Source organism: Euleptes europaea, chromosome 1, assembly GCF_029931775.1.
Source record: "Euleptes europaea isolate rEulEur1 chromosome 1, rEulEur1.hap1, whole genome shotgun sequence".
Classification (NCBI taxonomy): Eukaryota; Metazoa; Chordata; class Lepidosauria; order Squamata; family Sphaerodactylidae; genus Euleptes; species Euleptes europaea.
Genome location: NC_079312.1, coordinates 160,915,305 through 160,935,323, shown reverse-complemented (window position 1 = coordinate 160,935,323; position 20,019 = coordinate 160,915,305). Strand labels below are relative to the sequence as shown.

General features: G+C 43.8%; 1 protein-coding gene across 1 annotated transcript in view; it reads right to left on the bottom strand.

Annotated features, from left to right (window-relative positions):
* The window catches only part of LOC130477224 (keratin, type II cytoskeletal 80-like), a 69,263-nt gene extending 49,738 nt beyond the window's left edge, over positions 1-19,525 (bottom strand). Inside the window, exons 1-2 of the mRNA XM_056849254.1 lie at positions 19,190-19,525; positions 16-230 (exon numbers count right to left, since the gene is read on the bottom strand). Coding sequence (XP_056705232.1) covers positions 16-230; positions 19,190-19,525 — 551 coding nt within the window. The remainder of the gene's footprint in view (positions 1-15; positions 231-19,189) is intronic.
* Positions 19,526-20,019: the final 494 nt, after the last annotated feature.

Genomic DNA, 20,019 nt, shown 5'->3' with positions numbered 1-20,019 from the left:
AGAAGAGACACTTACTTGCCCCGGAAGCTGTCCATGGCCTCCAGCACTTCGTCAAGCTCCAAGTCCAGCTGTTCTTTCTCGGCATCGATAGATCGGATCTGTTGCCTCAGTTTGTTCATGTACTGGTCGTAGATAAGTTTGATATCCAAGTCCGAAACGGAGTTGTCTTGCTCTTTCAAGAAGTTCCACCTTGCAAGTAAGACCTGGTTGTGCTGTTCCAGACTCTGGACCTGTGGGTTATTAACATGCAGAATTAGAGGAGCCTCAAGAGTTCCCATTTACCCATCTGCCCTGACTATCTAAAATATGTCTGCCAGATTTCTTATGTAACCCCCTCATTAACTAGCCGCCCAAATTACACCTGAATCGTAGACGACATAGAGTAAAACACTGTCCCAAATTACATGAACAGAAAACTTTATATCCTTTGTGCATGTGTGTGTGTGTGTGTTTTATATACTAATGGATGCCATCTAGGATCATATCATTTAGTTCCCACCTGTAATTCTTTTCCTTTGGAAATCTCTAGTGAGACTGTGGGCGAAAACGCATGGTCGCTTTAGCCTCCTTTATTCCCTGTTTCAGCCAGGATTCAGCTAGGATTGAACGCACGTTCGGCGAAACACATGCGTTTAATCCTGGCTGAACCCTGGCTGAAACAGGGAATAAAGGAGGCTAAAGTGACCATGTGTTTTCACCCTATGTCTTCTGTGAATCATATGTTACACATCACATGCTAAGAACAGAATGTGCTGTGTCTAGTGTTGCCAGGTCCCTCTTTGCCACCAGCGGGAGGTTTTGGGGGTGGAGCCTAAGAAGGGTGGGGTTTGGAGAGGGGAGGGGAGGGACTCCAATGCCATAGAGTCCAATTGCCAAAGCGGCCATTTTCTCCAGGTGAACTGATCTCTATCGGCTGGAGATCAATTGTAATAGCAGGAGATCTCCAGATACTACCTGGAGGTTTGGAAATCAAATTGCAAACTAGTGCCTATAGTAGGAAGTTAGCAAAAGGAACGGCACTTATGGCAAAAATGTAGCATATAAAGATAATTTTGCACTTTATACGTTCTTTCGCTCCTGTACTGATTTCCTAATCTCCTCGATACTAGTACAGTGGTGTCTATTTTCTCCCCCACTACCTGGAGGTTGGCAAACCTAGCTGCGACTTCTTCTTAACTAAAGCAATGGGTCTTAAACTTGAGGTGTTTGTGAAATCCTCCTACATTTAAGGAAATTATCCTTATTAGATAGTTTATCTTCTACTATGAAGCACTATAATTAGACAGGATCCCAAGGACTGCACAACTAGGAGGACTTTTTATTGTGCTTCCCAAACAGCAGCCTCACATAGCAAACTGCTTTTGAACCTGAAGGGATTTTACAAAATGCTTTTGATATGCCATGTAGGCTTGCTATTTCGAGGGGGGAAAGGCAATAAATCCCACTTGGTCACACCTAAAGTAGCTGTTTGGATTATTGTTACGAACCTAATTGTCTTTTAATTTAACTTTAATTGGTATTTTAATTGACAACATCCTGTTTGCCCTTCAACATCCTGAAAAAGTGGGTCATTATTGTGAATAATTAGAAATGAAGTTCACAGGCTGTGACTAGCTCAAGGCCACACCAACTGAAGGGACCTCCTAAATCTATGTTGACCACACATACTGAACATTGGACTCAGCTTTTATTATCTTCCTTGTTACTGCTTTAGCATGCCAAAAACCTTTCATCATTTCCTTCTGTCACACCTTTTCTAAAATCTCCACCATCCAATCATACAAATATCAGTCGCTATGATCTGGAAATAAAATACGTTATAATATTTATTATTGCTGCAGTTGCAATATGTCACTTATTTTTTTCTTGCTGAGTTTGCAAGTTGACTAAGAGTCAATTCCTGGGCGGGGTGGGGGGAGCTGCATAGGATCCGGCGTGACCCCACATCGGCGTAAGAGCCCGTTTAACCCAGGATAACGGGCACTTATGCAGTCCCGGGTGGCACACATGCTGGTCTGTGCCCCAGTGTCACACGGGCCTCCACTGCCGCAGCCACCACACTGGTACCTAAATTCTGGAAGTGGCAGGCCCCACTGGGGTCAAGGGTGATCCAAGGAGCAGAGCTGACGTCAGTCAGCTTCATAGCCCCTTTCGCCCTGGGAACGCATCCTTGAGCAGTTGCAGGGATGCACCACCTTTTTTCGGTGGTGCAGCCTTGCTGTTCGCTATGGGGCGTTTCCCCCTTTTCCCATTTTTTACTTCTCCATGGTGGCCGAGAAGCTGCTCCCGGCCACCGTGGATCCACTCCCCCCCAGAAATGGACAGTCCGAGATAACACGCCTGTTGCTTAGATCTGCCCTTGTCTTGGATAGTTAGTTACAACATTACAGAAAAAGGCCAGATTAATTGCTTTTTAAGAGTTGTGATGGGCCTTTTTATCTTGCTATATCAGATGATCTCATATGCACATGCTGATTGGCTGTTTGCACTTACGTTGTTTATCTCTTATTTAGTGGTAACCAATCAGATATCTAGAAATAATTACATGATTATAATAAATCAAACTTAGAGAAAGATAAGATTGATTTTTTAAATAAATAAACATTCTTGTGACAAGCAAATCAGATTTCTCTGGTTGGAAGTCTGAAGAAGAAGAAGAGGTGAGATCTCTAGCTGAGATTTTGGGTAACTTGGGCTTTTTTGATAATCCCTTAAAAGCTGTGAGACAAAATTTATATTTGAGAGGAGACTTTGTACAGTCATGCTTATAAGTATGATTTATATTATTGTTGAAATTGTTCAAATTGTGGAATAAGAAGTGACATGGGGATTATTTATTGGATGTACTGATTTGTGTTAAGAACTTGAAGAGGGACTGAGGAAGAATCGGAAACGGCCGTCTCCCCTTCTTTTCTTGACATTTGGAACCTGCTTTTTCTCTTGTACCTGGCTGAAGGACTTCTGAAAATAAGATTCATTATTACAAATACTTTCACAGGCTGTCGAACCAATATTGGACTTTTATAACACATGCAAGCCCATCTGGGGATAGTATTCCTGTGTTATTTACTTGGCTATGTATAGCTATTAGGACAGATATATTGTTTCACTGTCATTGGTCCTGTTTTTCATGTTATGTAGCTTGCATCATATATTTTTGCACTTTGTGATACACTTTCGCTCCTGTGTTTGCTTCCTTACATTCTGTACTTACACAGCGTTGTCCCTTTTGAGTACCTGGAGGTTGGAAACCCTAAGGAACGCTGATAATTTTAGCATTCATTTCCACAGTGTTTGTGGGGTTAATTCTTTTGTGCCTTGATTTGTTTCTGTCTTGCTCAATAAATAGAATGTTTTCTTTTCTCAATAAAAGATAAAAGTTTATGCAGATGTCCTGTCTGGTTTGCTGTCAAATAATTCGAAAGAACAGAACCAATTCCATAATATTGCATTATTAGAGGCAGAAAAGTTTCTCTAACATGATGGACCCTGGAGATGAACCCTGGAGATGTGGCTAATCAGCTTTTGCACAGGCACAGCCTTGAAAACTGTCTAGGGCAGAGTCTTTATAGAGTGCAAGGGAGAATTTCTCGCTACGTTATAATGTATTAATATAGGCTGATTATATGCCTGTTTAAATCCTGCTGATTCTAATGGGAGTTATTTATAATCTGCCATTGCTATTTATCTACTACACTTTTCTTAATTAGGGGACTACATGGAGGATTGCCAGCTCTAGGCTGGGATATTCCTGGAGATTCCTGAGGGAGTAGCCTGGAGGGCAGGGTTGGGGAAGGGGAACGGCTTCAGAAGGGGCAAATAAGCCATTTTGGCCGGGGGAACTGATCTCTGTAGTCTGGAGATCATTTGTGATTCCAGGAGATTCCCAGGCCCCACCTGGAGGTTGGTAATTCTAAAGTGTTCAAAGGAAATAAAGGACTGATTGGACTCTGGAACATTTGCAGTTTAACATTTGTATTGCTTGTTTAGGAATGCATTGGCATCTATTGTTATGCAGAAAAGCAGTTGTCCAGGAAATGAATCTGAAATTACGATGGTGCATTGTGCATATTTCTTATGCATTTATACTGAGTATATATTGTTCTGTGAATCAGTTGTATTTGTTCATATTAATTGATGAATTTTTCATCTTTATTGTATTAATGTAAATTAATAAAGAGTTAAAAACATTTTATTCAGCTTTTCCAAAGATTAAGGTGGGATTATTTATACCCTGTTGTTGTTTTTTTGTTAGAATGAGGACACAACGCAATTATCTGTGCAAAATATGACCCTCCATTTACCCTAACAAAAAAAGCGATAAATTAAAATCCACAAAAAGATGGTCATTAGTTAACAACAACTCAAAATGCACCCATACTACAATCTTATTCCTAACAGGCACATAAAATTTTAGGCTTAGGTCCTCTGCTATTTTATTGCTTTCAATGAAACCCACATTTCCATTTTACAGATGGGGGAACAGAGGCCAAGAATTATTTCCCCAAATAGCTGAGAATATATTCAGACTTGTTTCCCAGGATCATGTCTCCTACTGTATGTTTAACAAATAAACAAGATATTACTCGATATTTTTTAAATACATGTTGAAATATCAACAATTCACTTTGGTTAAAAAGGCATCAGGATCTCTTCCCTATCCACCCTGAGTTATTAGGGGTGGAATTGGTCAGGCCGCACCTGGAGTATTGTATGCAGTTCTGGAAGCCTCACTTCAGAAAGGATGTGGACAGAATGGAGCGGGAGCAGAGGAGAGCAACGAGGATGATCAGGGGCCTGGAGACCAAGCCCTATGAGGAAAGGCTGAGGGAGTTGGGGATGTATAGTTTGGAGAAGACGAGGTGGAGGAGGATCATGATTGATCTCTTTAAGCATCTGAAGGGCCGTCACTTAGAGGTGGGCAGGGAGCTGTTCCTGTTGGCTGCAGAAGACAGGACTCGCTATAATGGGTTTAAATTACAGCTGGATATTAGGAAAAAAGTTGTTATTGTAGGAGTCCTTCAGCAGTGGAATCAGGTTTCTGGGAAGGTGGTGAGCTCCCCCTCACTGGCAGCCTTTAAGCAGAGGCTGGACAAACACTTTTCAGGGATGCTCTAGTCTAGGCTGATCCTGCATTAAGCAGGGGGTTGGACTAGATGGCCTGTATCGCCCCTTCCAAATCTATGATTCTATGAATTATCAAAATAGCAGAAAGATCTTTTTTTTACTATTGTTAAATTCCTCCTAGACAATTAAATGTCTATTTTCAGATCTTAGTTTCTAGAAAAATAAGACATGCTTGGGACTAAGGCTACCTGGAACACATATCCCCTGACTCACAAGACATACTATCATTAGATGTTGAGATACACTTTTCTTCAGTGGCATGCTACACATTCTAGGGCTGAATTAGGGATGCCAGCCCAGTGCTGGCACCTGGCAGAAGATTGTGGGATGTGATCAGCATCATGCTGATGCTATAGAGTTTGGGGTGAATCCTACAGCATCATGCCAATGTGATGATATCACTTCCAATTAACACCAGAAATGATGTCACAGCATCAACAGGGCTCCAAATCCTTCAACATGCCCTGCCGATGCTCTATTGGCTGCAGGGAACTGAGGATCCAAGGCAGAATGTCTCCAGGAGACCTGCCTGGTCTAGGCCAAACTCTGGCATTCAGAAGAAATCAAAGAACTGGTGAGGCATGACTCAAATTAATCCTACCTGTTTTCTATTTAATAGCTTTGATAAGGTTATATAGTCATATGCCTTTTTCTGTTGAAAATAATGTTACATGAAACAACATGTTGATGCAGCAAGCACAAATGCACGTCTAACAAGAGGTAGACGTTTCACTCCTCCATATATTTTCAAGGCAATCTCCCACTCAGATCAATGAAACTTATTACCAAATAAGGATCCAATTGCAAAGACAACATGTTGTGAATGAGAATCTGAGGTGGGTGGGATTCTGCTGTGCTAATTACTAAGAAAATAAATAATCCCTGCCCTTCGAGAGCTCCCAGCTTTAAAACCACATCTGATTCTCCATGGGTGGGAAACATTTTTGATAGCTCTTTCTGATGTTTATCATGAATTCTTTAATTTCATGCCCTTTCTCAAATTTAAAATAGTTGCACTTGGATGAAACCTTTAAATTAAAAAAAAAAAAAAACTAACCCAAAGCTGTTAAAGCACAGTTGCAAAAAGACTGCTTATGGAACTCATGTCCAGCAGATTCTCTAGAAGTTAATGGTGTAAATGGACTCCTCACAAAACTTGGGAAGGGTGCACAGAATGGATTGCAGTCCGAGCCCTTGAAAGGATGTATCTTTAGTTATAATCATTACTATAGAAGCACAGAACATATTCAGTTCTTACTGTGTTTATCCTCACAACAAGACAGAGAGCCAGTTCCTCCAGATGTAAAGTAGCCTCTTTTATTAGTGCCGTACTACTAGTTTGTGAACATAACAGAAGTACGTGCACTGTTGTCTGCAGGTTAGAGATTTTACGGCCATTTAATCCACCGGGTGAGCCAGGCCTGGGTGGGACATGTTTAAAATGAAGCGGAAGGTTTTATAGGCTGATAATGTTTTATGAAGCAGACATACACTGAAGAAGCCCATTTTTTAAAAACCAATCAACAATTGCAATTCCTCATAGTTTTCTGCAGATCAAGAAAATGGAACAAAAATCATGGTGACAAATGTATTTCTGTTGTATTTGTATTTCCCTCTCACTTTTTCTGCCCTTTCTTTCACATAAATATGAAAATCAACAGTATTACAATCCTCTGTATGTTTCTTTTTTCTTAATTTGTAACTAAAATACTTTCTAGAAGGAGAATGGATACAGAAAAGTACGCTTTTTGTGGTATGCATGCTTCATACATAAAAGTTATATGGGATAGACATGAAGCTGCCTTGTACTGAATCAGAGCCTTGGTCCATCAAAATCAGTATTGTCTACTCAGACGGGCAGCGGCTCTCCAGGGTCTCAGGCTGAGGTCTTTCACATCACCTACTTGCCTGGTCCCTTTAACTGGAGATGCCGAAGATTGAGCCTGGGACCTTCTGCATGCCATGCAGATGCTCTACCACTGAGCCACTGCCCCTCCCTATCTTGCCACTGTGATTGCCACATGTTTCCATGTGGGGAAAGATTGTAATCGTACTCATATCATGGTGTGGCCACAGATAACTGGCTCTCAGATAACCGTTGCTCTCTGTTCTTTTCTGCTTGGTTTTTAATTTCTACAGTTCTATGATGAGATGAACAAAAGTTGTTAAAAGCCTTCTCCAGAGTGCCAGTGTGGTGTAGTGGTTAGAATGTTGGACTAGGATCCAAGAGACCCAGGTTCAAATCCTAGGGTTGCCAGGTCCATTGCCCGGCTGAGAAACGGTGTGTGCCTGCACGCGCGGTTTCACCGACGTGATTGCATCACTTCAAGTTGACACCCGGAAATGCTGCATCGCAACGGGCCGTTTCCCACTCAAACAAGGCCTATTGCGATGCGGCACTTCTAGGTGTAAACCAGAAGTGACGTGGTCGCATCGGTGTGACCGCGCACATGCAATCCCTGCCTGTAATTCGGGGGGGGGGCAGCTCCCACCTGGAAGCTGGCATCCCTAAGCCTCTATCATATCATTAATTCAGTTGGGATTTGTTTTTTGGATTCAGCTACATCCCCCTTTACTGCTCAAGACCTTTTGGTCAAGGGAGCTTGAAGGAAAGAAGAAGGATTCAGCTACAAAGCATGCTAGTGGCGTGAGAAGAGACGAATCCATGTTGAATTTGGCATGTCACTGACTTCTCCCAACCATCTCACCACGAGCCTGAACGACAGGAAATCAGTGCGGCTTGCTTGAAATGAGAGAGGCCCTGGTTTCGTCATGCAACCAAGTAGAAATGTGTGGCCCTGGTCGTGAGGCTTTGGACTGCATGGTTAAATCAAAACCCGTCCACCAAATATCCCCAAAGAAAATTTTATTAGGGTGCAATTCTAATCCTGGGTACCCAAGGTTGGGTGGAAACGGTAAAATTATATAATAGAAAAATATTTTTATTTTAAGGCACTTATATCTCGGTTAAAAACATTATAAATTATAAAACACGGCACAGTGGCAACTCATAAGGTTGATAGACCTAAACCACACAGACCATATGCATTTCGGCCAACAGGCCTTCATCAGTGGTCAAATAAAAACTCATATAATGCACATACAAGTAATATACAAATACATGACTATAGATAGATAGATAACTTTATACGAGCCCAGGCATGTGTATAGGATGTATAATAAATTTCAAATTAGGCATCCTTCTAGGTAGAATATTTGTAAGTTGTTCTACCCTGGGCTGTAATGGTCTCTCTTACAGAGTGTGCATGCAAGTATCAACCTCATAAAGCAGTGAATTGTTCAGTGCAATTCTAATCCACCAAAGATTCTACCACTAGTTTTTCCTAGTTCCTCTGATGCCACAAAGGGTTGGAAAGGAACCAAGATACAGAACTGCAAACTTACAAATATGCATTATTCAGGCCATAGCAATACTGCTTTCAGTACAAAGTGGTTCACATATATCATCTCATTGTTATCCTTACAAAAGGAGGTCAGTATGATTATCCAGCCAGTGTGGTATAGTGGGTAGAGTGTTGGACTAGGATCTGGGAGATCCAGGTTCGAACCCCACTCTCTCATGGAAGTTTACTCAGTGACCTTGGGCCAGTCACTGTTTCTTAGACTAACCTACATCACAGGGCATAACATACAAATCGCAAGATGTCATAGTTCTGCCGTACACTGCATTGGTCACGCCGCACTTGGAGTACTGTGTGCAGTTCTGGAGGCCTCACTTCAAAAAGGATGTGGTCAGAATCGAGCGGGTGCAGAGGAGAGCGACAACGATGATCAGGGGCCTGGCGGCGACCAAGCCCTGCAAGGAAAGGCTGAGGGAGTTGGAAATGTTTAGACTGGAGAAAAGGAGGTTGAGGGGGGACATGATTGCTTTCTTTAAGTATTTGAAGGGCTGTCACTTAGAGGAGGGCAGGGAGCTGTTCCTGTTGGCAGCAGAGGATAGGACTCGCAATAATGGGTTTAAATTGCAGGCGGAAAGGTACCGGCTGGATACTAGGAAAAAGTTTTTACAGGAAGAGTTGTTGGACAGTGGAATCAGCTACCTTGGGAGCGGGTGAGCTCCCCCTTACTGGCAGTCTTTAAGCAGAGGCTGGACAAACACTTGCCAGGGATGCTCTAGGTTGATCCTGCATTAAGCAGGGGATTGGACTAGCTGGCCTGTATGGCCCCTTCCAACTCTATAATTCTATGGCTATTGTGAGAATAAAATGGAGGGTGGAGAACTATGGTGTAAGCTGCACAGAGCACCCAGTGGGGAGAAAATCAGGGTACAAATATCTGAATTTAAAAAAAATTGTAAATGGGGGGGCTGAGGCAGAGCGGCTTGCTTAAGACCACCTAGTGAGTTTGTGCCAAAGGCAAGATCTGAACAATTCACAGCTTTTTCTCTTAGCCACTATGTCATACCAGCATTCAGCATATGAAGACTGATTGTGCCCCAAAGCTCACAGACTCACTGAGTAATGAAAGGAACTAGCAATCATCTATGCTTTAAACCCAAACTTCTTATGTTTTCATTAAAGTCCTTTACATTCCTGAGAGAGTCAACCCATCTTCTTCAGTATAGTTCCTATGATAACAAGCATGCTAACCTATATTCAGACGTAAACATTATCTCTGCTGCCTATCCAAAGACTGCACATGATGGAGAATTCACCCACTCTTTTGGCAATCTCTTCCTTAGCTTAATTACTATCATCGGCTCTTGCTTCCAATGTTTTGTTTGGCTAGGAACTACCAAAGAGAGATTTTTTGCTAGGCTTCTTCCTAGCAATCCTCTTACATATAGCACCTAGAGGCTTCAGGCATGATCATTATCACGTTGGGCTAGGTGCTGAGCAAATGCAGAAAGAACACAGGCTTAAAACATTGCCAGCTAAAGGCACAAACTTGGGAGACAGCAGGGACTTCTCCAAAGCTATGAAATGGTTGACAGGAAAAAGAAACACAGGGCTGAATCCTATGTAGGCTTGCCAACCTCTAGGTGGAGGCTGGAGATCTCCTGGAATTACAAATGATCTCCAGACTACAGACAACAGTTGCCCTTGAAAAAAAAAATGGCTGTTTTGGAAGGTGGACTCTATGGCATTATACCTTGCTGAGGTCCCTCCCTTACCCCAAACCCTTCCCTTCCCAGGTTTTACCTCCAATTTCCCAGTCTGAAGTTGGCAACCTTAACTATGACTCCCTTCCACCAAATCTTCCTCCAACAGAGAAAGACATCTGTTGTGTAGCTTGATGCAGGCAAGGAGATGAAACAAGACAGGACTGCTAACACAAGGTTTTATCCTTCTTACAGCCCCTACTCGACTTTCTCTTCCAGCTTTCTTTCCTTCTTAACAGGTCTTGTCTGCCCTGCAACAGACTATAGTTTATCTAATGGGACAAACGTCTAAACATCAGTAATAGAACAAACTACAGCTATTAAAACACAACTACTCTCAATAATGATTTTTGCCATCAAAAAAAGTCAATCTCCGTTAGAGAGAGTGGAAGATTATCATAGGATCTAGTGAAGAAGTCCCTCAACTCTCAGATGCCAGTATTCATCTGTCACTGCTTCACTGAAGCCAGTGTGTGTGTGTGTGTGTGTGTGTGTGAGAGAGAGAGAGAGAGAGAGGAAGGGTATGTGGGTGTGTGCATGTGTCAAGTCACAGCCAACTTATGGCGACCCCAGCATGGGTCTTTCGAGGCAAGCGAGAAGCAGCGATGGTTTGCCATTGCCTTCCTCTGCAGGGTCTTCCTTGGAGGTCTCCCTTCCAAATACCGAGTCCGACCCTACTTAGCTTCTGAGATATGACATAATTGGGCTGTACCATGCAGCCTTCCCTCCCTTGAAGCCAATGGGATGATAACGACGACAATGATCTCCTCCTCCTTTGCCTAATTGGAGCCTGGTTAGAGCCATTTTGCCTGCAGGGATGGGGACTGGTAGTGACATATAAAGTAGGGATGAGAATCAACTTGGACTGAAACCTGAACATGTGATTGAAGAGAACTGAACCACTGCCTTTTCTCTCACCTTGCCTCATTGCACTCTATTACTTTAAGTGATTTTTAAGCCCAGCTCACTTTCGATACTGGTGCTGGGGAAGGAGAAAAAATGCTTCAGATAACAGAACACTGTGAAGTGTACAGTGGTCCCAGATTCACACATTTCAGTGGCTCAATCAGACTGGGACTGCAGTGTACTTAGGGTTGCCAGGTCCCTCTTCGCTACTGGCAGGAGATTTTTGGGGCGGAGCCTGAGGAGGGCAGGGTTTGGGGAGGGGAGGGACTTCAATGCCATAGAGCCCAATTGCCAAAGCGGCCATTTTCTCCAGGTGAACGGATCTCTGTCGGCTGGAGATCAATTGTAATATCAAGAGATCGCCAACTAGTACCTGGAGGTTGGCACCCCTTAGTGTACACAGAGAAGATATTTCAGCCTTCCCCCAACCTGTGACATTTTCCTGACCAGATATGATCTCTGGGGGTGCTTGGAAAAACTCTCATGTATCTCAGGGAACTTCTAACTGCTTCTTCTATATTTACATATGAACCAGAGGGAGGATATGTGACTAAATTCCCAACCCTCAACACAAATAGTTAGCCATCCAATCCTTTTAATAGGTGATACCAGGGACCCCAAACTTGGGATCTTACGTATGGAAAACATCCATCTGAAACTGGCCTGTTTATTCATTTATTTATTACTTTATTTCTAGCCCATTTTTCTTGTCAAGGCAGAAGATGGGTTACAAAAATTAAAACAAAACTATGAACATGATAAAAACTCTCTGCAAAATATTAAAACCACTGCAGTATCCCCCCCTTAGCTTGGAAAGAAGGCGGCTAAGGGGAGACATGATAGAGGTCTATAAAATTATGCATGGTATGGAGAGAGTGGACAGGGAGAAGCTTTCTTCTTCTCTCATAATACTAGAACGCGGGGTCATCTGCTGAAGCTGGAGGGTGAGAAATTCAAAACTGATAAAAGGAAGTATTTTTTCACACAACGCATAGTTAAAATGTGGAACTCCCTGCCCCAGGATGTGGTGATGGCTGCCAACTTGGAAGGCTTTAAGAGGGGAGTGGACATGTTCATGGAGGAAAGGGGTATTCATGGCTACTAGTTAAAATGGATGCTAATCATGAGGCATACCTATTCTCTCCAGGATCAGAGGAGCATGCTGAATATATTGGGTGCTGTGAAACACAGGCAGAATGGTGCTGCTGCAGTTGTCTTGTTTGTGGGCTTCCTAGAGGCACCTGGTTGGTCACTGTGTGAACAGACCTTGGTCTGATCCAGCAAGGCTTTTTTTATGTTGTTCTTCAGCATAAAGCCCTTCTATAAAGCTCCACTGTACACATTCTGTGAGATGACAGTAATGTGGGTGCCTTCCTGACCTCATCATTATGCCTGCAAGTAGGGCTGTTGATTCGGTTCGGCCCGAACTGAAAATCAGCCGAATTTCCCCTGATTCGGTGGTTTTTAGTTCGGGAGGAACCGAACTCAAAACTGGCGGGCAACCGGGGCCCCCGAATTCAGCGAGTTCGGGAGTTCGTGAATAAATTCGGCAAATTCGGCCGTCAGTAAGCAGCATAACCGTCAGTAAGCAGCATTCTCCTCCCCCGGCCAATCGGTGGCCAAGCTGGGTCTTCTTCTGGCCAATTAGTCAGGATTGAGTACTGGAGGAATCAGCTGATGTGCGGCCCGGCCAGGGAGAGAGAGAGAGCGAGCGAAATCCTCGTGTGTGTGTGTGGGGGTGCTTGTGCACATTCGCTCCTTTCTGTGGCTGCAGGGGGCGCATTTTTGGGGTACAGACACAAAACTTTCACTGGAGCTTCAGATGAAGCTTCTTAAGATACCCCCCAAATTTTGTAAACATTGGGTCAGGGGGTCCCGAGATATGGGCTCCCCCCTTTTTCTTTCCATGGCTGCAGGGGGCGCATTTTTGGGGGTACAGACCCCAAACTTTGAGCGGAGTTTCAGACCAGTGTTCTTAAGATACCCCCCAAGTTTTGTAAACATTGGGTCAGGGGGTCTCGAGATATGGGCTCTCCCCCTTTTCCCTCCCCCCCTTTTTCCATTTATGTGGCTGCAGGGGGCACTTTTTTGGGGATATAGCCCCCACACTTTTAGCATAGCTTCAGACACTTAGTCTTAAGATACTACCCAAGTTTTGTAAAGATGGGTTCAGTGGGGGCAGAAATATCGCCTCCCCCCCTTTTCTCTTTCCATGGCTGCAGGGGCGCATTTTTGGGGGTGCAGATCCCAAACTTTGAGCGGAGTTTCAGACCAGTGTTCTTAAGATACCCCCCAAGTTTTGTGAACATTGGGTCAGGGGGTCCCGAGATATGGGCTTTCCCCTTTCCCCTTTCCCCTTTTCCCTATTGGGATGAATGGATCAGCGGATCCTGTGCATCTTCTCCAGAGCAAAACGTCCTGTGCCTAATTGGAATCATCTTGGATTACAAGTCCTCTTCAGCCCCTCTTGATGGAACAGAAGACAGCCACAGTAAGACCCCTTTGGGGGCTTTAATCTATAATTTTTCTCCTGTGTATGTGTGTGTGTGTGGGGGGAAAGCAGAGTCTGTGTGTGTGTGGGGAGGGAGCAGTTTCTGTGGGTGGGGGGGAAGCCAAAGGGGGCTTTTGTCGGTTCTGCCTGGGGTGTGTGTTCCCCCTCGAGTCTCTCGCTCCCTGGTTTGAGGGGGGAGGTTTCAGTTGTGTGTTGCAAAGGTGTTGTTTAACAAGGTTGTGTTGTTTTGCAGTTGTTTTGCAGTTGCTTTGCAAATTTCTCAGCTGTTGTCGGGGCTGGGAGCTTTGTGCGTGGGCGGCAAGCTCTGCTGAGAGATGCACATTAAGGGTGGGGGGACCCCTTTCAGGGCCCATATCTCAGCCCCCCCCGACCCAATCTTTACAAAACTTGGGGAGTCTTTCAATAAACGTCCTTTGAAGCTCTGCCGAAAGTTTGGGACCTCTAACCCCAAAAATGCCCCCCCAGAGCCGCGGAAAGGCGCGATTGTGTTTTTAATGGCTTTATTCGGCCGAATTATTTTCCGAACTTTGAATTCCCGCCGAATTGAACGGATCCGAAGTGGGGGAGTTTGGACTTCGGCATATCCCGAATCTAAACGGTCTGAATTCGGCCGAATCCGAACTATACCGAATTTTTTTAAATTCAACAGCCCTACCTGCAAGTGGGGGCCGCCACAGGCAGTGCTCATGTATGGACGCCTACCGATCTTACTTGTTTGCAGGGTGGAACTTCCAAAAGGCCCTGCTCAGATGAATGGCGCTTTTGCATCTAAATCTACCCACTGCTATTTGAGGTTTGCCAATTGGCACCCACCTATGAAACTGTACATAAACTGGTGAGTGCTGACCCTAAGGCAGCAAAAGTGATGCTATAGATGCCACATTAGGGCAGGGAGAAACTGTTGGCACAGACGTGCTTTGGCTAAATTGGCTCTCTGGCACCAAGGTGATGTGTCAGATTTTGGCATTGGGTTGTAGCTGATGCACAGCACACTGGTTTGGCTAGTGTAGCAATGCTTACGGCTGGACCATTAAATAGTAGCATTAGGTTTAATCGTTTCTACTGCAGTTTAAGTATGCTAAATGCTTTATACTTACAGTTCCTACCACACACATCCACAGAACACTCCTGTGATATTGAGGTGGGGGTAGGAATTCCTGTTTTACACATGGAAAACTGAAAAGTCATTGTATTCTCATAAAATACTTTTTGTGTTCTCTGGTTTGCTGAGGATGCTTGCATATTTGCTACAAAACCACTGAAGGTGTCAGAAGATCCTGGAAAAGGTTATATGCAGGGTAATGATGGCCAGGCAGTGTTTGGCTTCATTAACCTCCACGAAATGACAGAGTATCTGTGATCAGGTGTAATTCTGGGAGAACTCCAGGCTCCATCTATAGGGTTGCCAGGTACCTCTTTGCCAATGGCGGGAGGTTTTTGGGGTGGAGCCTGAGGGGTTTGGGGAAGGGAGGGACTTCATTGCCATAGAGTTCAATTGCCAAAGTGGCCAGTTGAACTGATCTCTATCAGCTGGAGATCAGTTGCAACAGCAGGAGATCTCCAGCTAGTACCTGGAGGTTGGCAACCCTATCTCTGGAGGTTGGCATCTCGAAAAAGCACATCCAATACTCCTCTGCAGGAGGAGCATTAAATTGCAGGAGATCAGTACTGGGTGGGCAAACTGTTTTCAATGAGGTCTGTCCCTAGGGTTGCCAGGTCCCTCTTCGCCACCAGTGGGAAATTTTGGGGGTGGAGCCTAAGGAGCGTGGGGTTTGGGGAGGGGAGGGACTTCAATGCCATAGAATCCAATTGCCAAAGCGACCATTTTCTCCAAGCGAACTGATCTCTATCGGCTGGAGATCAGTTGTAATAGCAGGAGATCTCCTGCCACCACCTGGAGGTTAGAATTCAAAACAAAGCACAAGTACAAACAAGCCAAAATAGAGGCAAATAAATGAATATCACAATAGAATATGCTGATAGTAAATATATTATGAAGAAAACCTCAAAAGGACAACCGCCGTCCATATATATTAGGAAGGTACACTTCTTTGACTTCTGAATGTTATATTCTTATTTTTCAGAAGCTACAAGCACATGGAGGAATCTAAAGCTTGAAAAAATCTCTATGAAATGGGAATTTTACCGGAAGCCCATTGTGCTATATTCTTGTCCCGTACTTCTTGTTCTATATATGGACTTTCATGTTTTGTGAGCGTTTTTACGCCTTTTGCACTTACTAACGCTTCGCGTTTCTATTTATTGTAAATTTTGGACTTTTGTCCCTTTGTTCTTACCAACTGCGGTTGTCCTTTTGAGGTTTTCTTCATAATATATTTACTATCAGCATATTCTATTGTGATATTCATTTATTTGCCTCTATTTTGGCTTGTTTGTACTTGTGCCTTGTTTTGAATTCTGACTTACTGTTTAAGCACTTGTGGCCAATTTTTGATTAGCACCTGGAGGTTGCCAACCCTATATGTCCCCCATTTCTGACTTTGCTAGTGAGGAACCCTGATAAGTGTCCTGGGAACCGGTGAGCACAGAACACTGCTTGAAAACCACTTTAAAAAATGCCACATTGATTCCCAAAGCGCCTTCTATCCAAATGCATTTGCGATGCACACTTCTATATTCTCAAGATTAGTATTTCAAAAGATGGACTCAAATGTGTATGGTTAGTTGGCCTTGGGTTCAATACCTGTGTTGTAATGCACAAAACCAAGTAGCAAGCTTGTACATATTCTTATTTGCATATTAATAAACACTGGGTGTAATATTACATCGCTGAGGAATAAAAAGTCTCTTAAAATTAAATCAGAGTGATACCAACGTGAGCCTGTCTACATTTCCCCCCCTTTTTTTAAAAGATTGGCATGCAGCCTACATTAGACATGTCAGTGAAGCAATCCTCTAGTCCTTCAGGAGATTACCATCTGTTTACGGAACACAAGGGCTTTGCAGGAACCTGCCTTTGGTAGTCAAACTGAAAACAACCCTCTGCCTTCCTTGTGGGTTTTTAATACACAAAAAGATTTCCTCACACGACAAGGGGAGAAAAAAAGTTGTTTACGACGGCATTTCTTCTCCGGACTTCTAGTCGAAACTGAAGACGTCTCTACTCCACAATCTGTTCTGCCGTCAATTCATTCCTGTCCCTCTGTTTAAAATATGAAATTCAGCAGGATAATACCTTGGCCTATAGTACTTATCAGTGTGAGACCATCAGTGCTTTGTCATAGAACCTTACGGCCTCAATGGGCAAGCCTTCAGACTACATAGAATGCAGTGATGCCCTGAATTGATAGCTGTCTGGCCTGTACTGTTTCAGACTGCATGTAATGTCCTATTTTTGAATTTTCTAGTAAAAAAGAATATTAGAGAGAGCTTAATTTTGTCCATGATGGATTAGTTTACTCCATTTAGGATTTTTTTTATAAAAAAAAAATAGGTCACTCAACTGCACTCTTAAGTGGTACAGTCCAGAAAAAACAATATCACCTCATCTACTATTTTTTCTGCGTAATATGCAGAATGACATTTATTTCCAGCATTAACAGTGATAATAAAGGGATATAGAGAAGGCAGGGATGATAGGGTTGCCAACCTCCAGGTACTGTGGTAAACAAAGGTTAGCGTGCAGAGAATGTTAATAACAGCCAGCGTTGGTCCCTGAAGAAGGCGTTAATCGCTGAAACAGAAAAATCACCGGGCTTCTGTTGAGAACAACTGCACTACTGAATTGCTACTCTCAAGAAGCATATATGTGGAAGAAAGGGAGGTTGGCACCCCCTTTCATGGACTTACCTATAATACTGTTATTTGTTTGTAACAAGGCATAGTCCTCTCTTTGGTGTCACTTTTAAGGCAATAATTAACAACACATGTTTTTGCCTACATACTATCAATGGTGGATATGTTATTAAATAGCACTACTTTATAATCATTGTGTCTAGCTTGTGAAGTGCTGTTTCTAGTTTGCTGAACCTCCAGGTACTAGCTGGAGATCTCCTGCGATTACAACTGATATCCAGCCGATAGAGATCAGTTCCCCTGGAGAAAATGGCCGCTTTGGCAATTGGACTCTATGGCATTGAAGCCCCTCCCCTCCCCAAACCCCGCCCTCCTTAGGCTCCACCCCAAAAACCTCCCGCCGATGGCAAAGACCTGGCAACCCTAAGGGATGACCTATGCTGAGTCCTCCTACCAATGTAATTGTCATGCGTAAAAACCAAAAGCTGAGAAGAACCAGTTATTTATAAGGAAGACCAGAAACATAAAATAAACAAGAAAGGCATAACCTTCTCACATAAGTGCTTGTCGATTATTATGCAATGCCATGGCTCTAGTTTTGATTGTGGTCCTGCTCTATAACATCCTGAGCAAAAAATTGAAACCCACAATGGTCCCCAAAAGTGTACCCCTAGCAAGAGTCACTGTTACATTAAACAATAGAAAAGGTACTATTGTACGAGGGAAGGGCTTCATTTCTTAAATCGCTATAATATTTATTCCTTAATATTTAGGGTCTAGCTTTAGGATAAAGCTCGTTTAACTGTCATTTCCTTGCCTAGGGAAGCCTGGGATTTGTAGCTTTGCAAGGTGGGGGAGGGATAAAATGGACAAGGCTGAGCAACCGCATCAAACTACAACTCCCAGAATTCACTGAGGCAAGTCATACACATGAAACCGGTATAAAATTAGCATACATTTGAAGTGCAGATTTGGCATTAATGTCAGTGGACCGCTACTCACAGCCTTAACGTGCATTTTATGTCTCTTAAGTCCTTTCCATGTATCAGTAAATTTAAGACAATTTATTTATTTCCCATTAAGAAGCAATTCAGGTAATTTCATGTTTTCCCTTCATTAAAGCTCCCGTAGTTTGTCACTGAAAGATGTATTTTCCCCGTCCCCCATTCACTTGCATTTATGACTACTGTGTGGAATCTGGGTTTTTTGTTCGTTTTTTTTTTTAAATAGTTTTTCACTGTGTTTCTCTGCCATGCCACGACCCCGACCATTTCACAAGCCCTTTCCTTATTATTTTGCTATTTTGAGCCTACACCCCAATGCTTCCTCTCTCCAGTGCTGAAAAGAGCGTGCACCTGTTTTAATTTCATTTTTAGCAGGTAGATGGCCACCCTCCCCCTTCCTGCAATACAGAGCAAAGCTATCCATCGTGTGAGGCCAGGACGTTACAGTGCTGTCACTGACTTGAGATTCACACGAACACGGCGCTAGCTCAAATAAAATGCAGGATTTTATGTTTTCAGGAAGGCGTTGCAAAGAAAGCCTTTGGCCTGCACCAGAGCAGGCCTAACACATTTGGATGTCCCAAACATCACAAAACGGCGCATGTAGTCTGATCAGTGGTAAAATATAACAGGAAGATAAATCTCTAACAACTTGGCACCCTTTTCCGGAAGCGACTTGCCTCCTGAAGTGGCCTCCATCTACTTCCGCCTGAACCATGCCCTGGCCTGCACTTTGGTCAAGAGAGAAGGGCTTGGTCTTACCTTCCCGATCAAGGCAGCAAACTGGTTGTTGAGTGTCTTTATGTCATCTTTCTCTTTGGACCGGATCTCCTGGATGGAGGAGTCAATATCCAGGTTCAGGGGAGTCAGCAGCCGCTTGTTGTAGGTGACCTTGGGGTAGGCAGAAACCCCATATCTCGTGAGGTTCGAGGCGCTGAAGCTGTGCCGGCCGGTCAGATCGGCAGTGGGGCTGCTGCAGGCCCCGTGCCTTGAGCAAGGGGAGCACGACCGTTCTCTCCTCCCGCTAAAAGAGTCCCCTGGCGAAGTCGGGGAAGCGCTGCTGAGGCTACTGAAGTCCCTGGAACGGTGGCTAGCCATCGTGGCTGCAAGAGAGCCAGAAGAAGCACTGGGCCGGCTGGCAGCGGCTGCTGAGACAGATGAGAAGCACGTTGGGGAGAAGCAGCAGCAGCGGCGGCGTAGATGCAATTCCTGTCTGCGCTGAGCTCAGTTTAGCTAATGAATTGCAAACACCTGTTCAGCTATGTTCATAAAGTAGGGAGGGTGTGACTGTTGAGGTAATCCAGATCAACCTGTTGGCTTTCTCTCTCTCTCGCTCCCTTCCTCCTTCCCTCCTGCCTTTTGTAGTTTGTTTGCGAGGTGAACGCACATGCTCAGGCATTTGCAGAGGAAAAGGGGGTGGGGGACTAAAACCAAAAATTATTACTCACCGGCATCCTTCTACACTACACCCTCGGAGAAGAGAGAGAGGAAAAAAAAGGGCTATCTCAGCCTTAAGTGTCAAAACAAAGGCTTGGAAAGAGAAGCGAAATCAACGCCGCAGTGGTAAACACAAAAATCACGCCGGAGCAGAT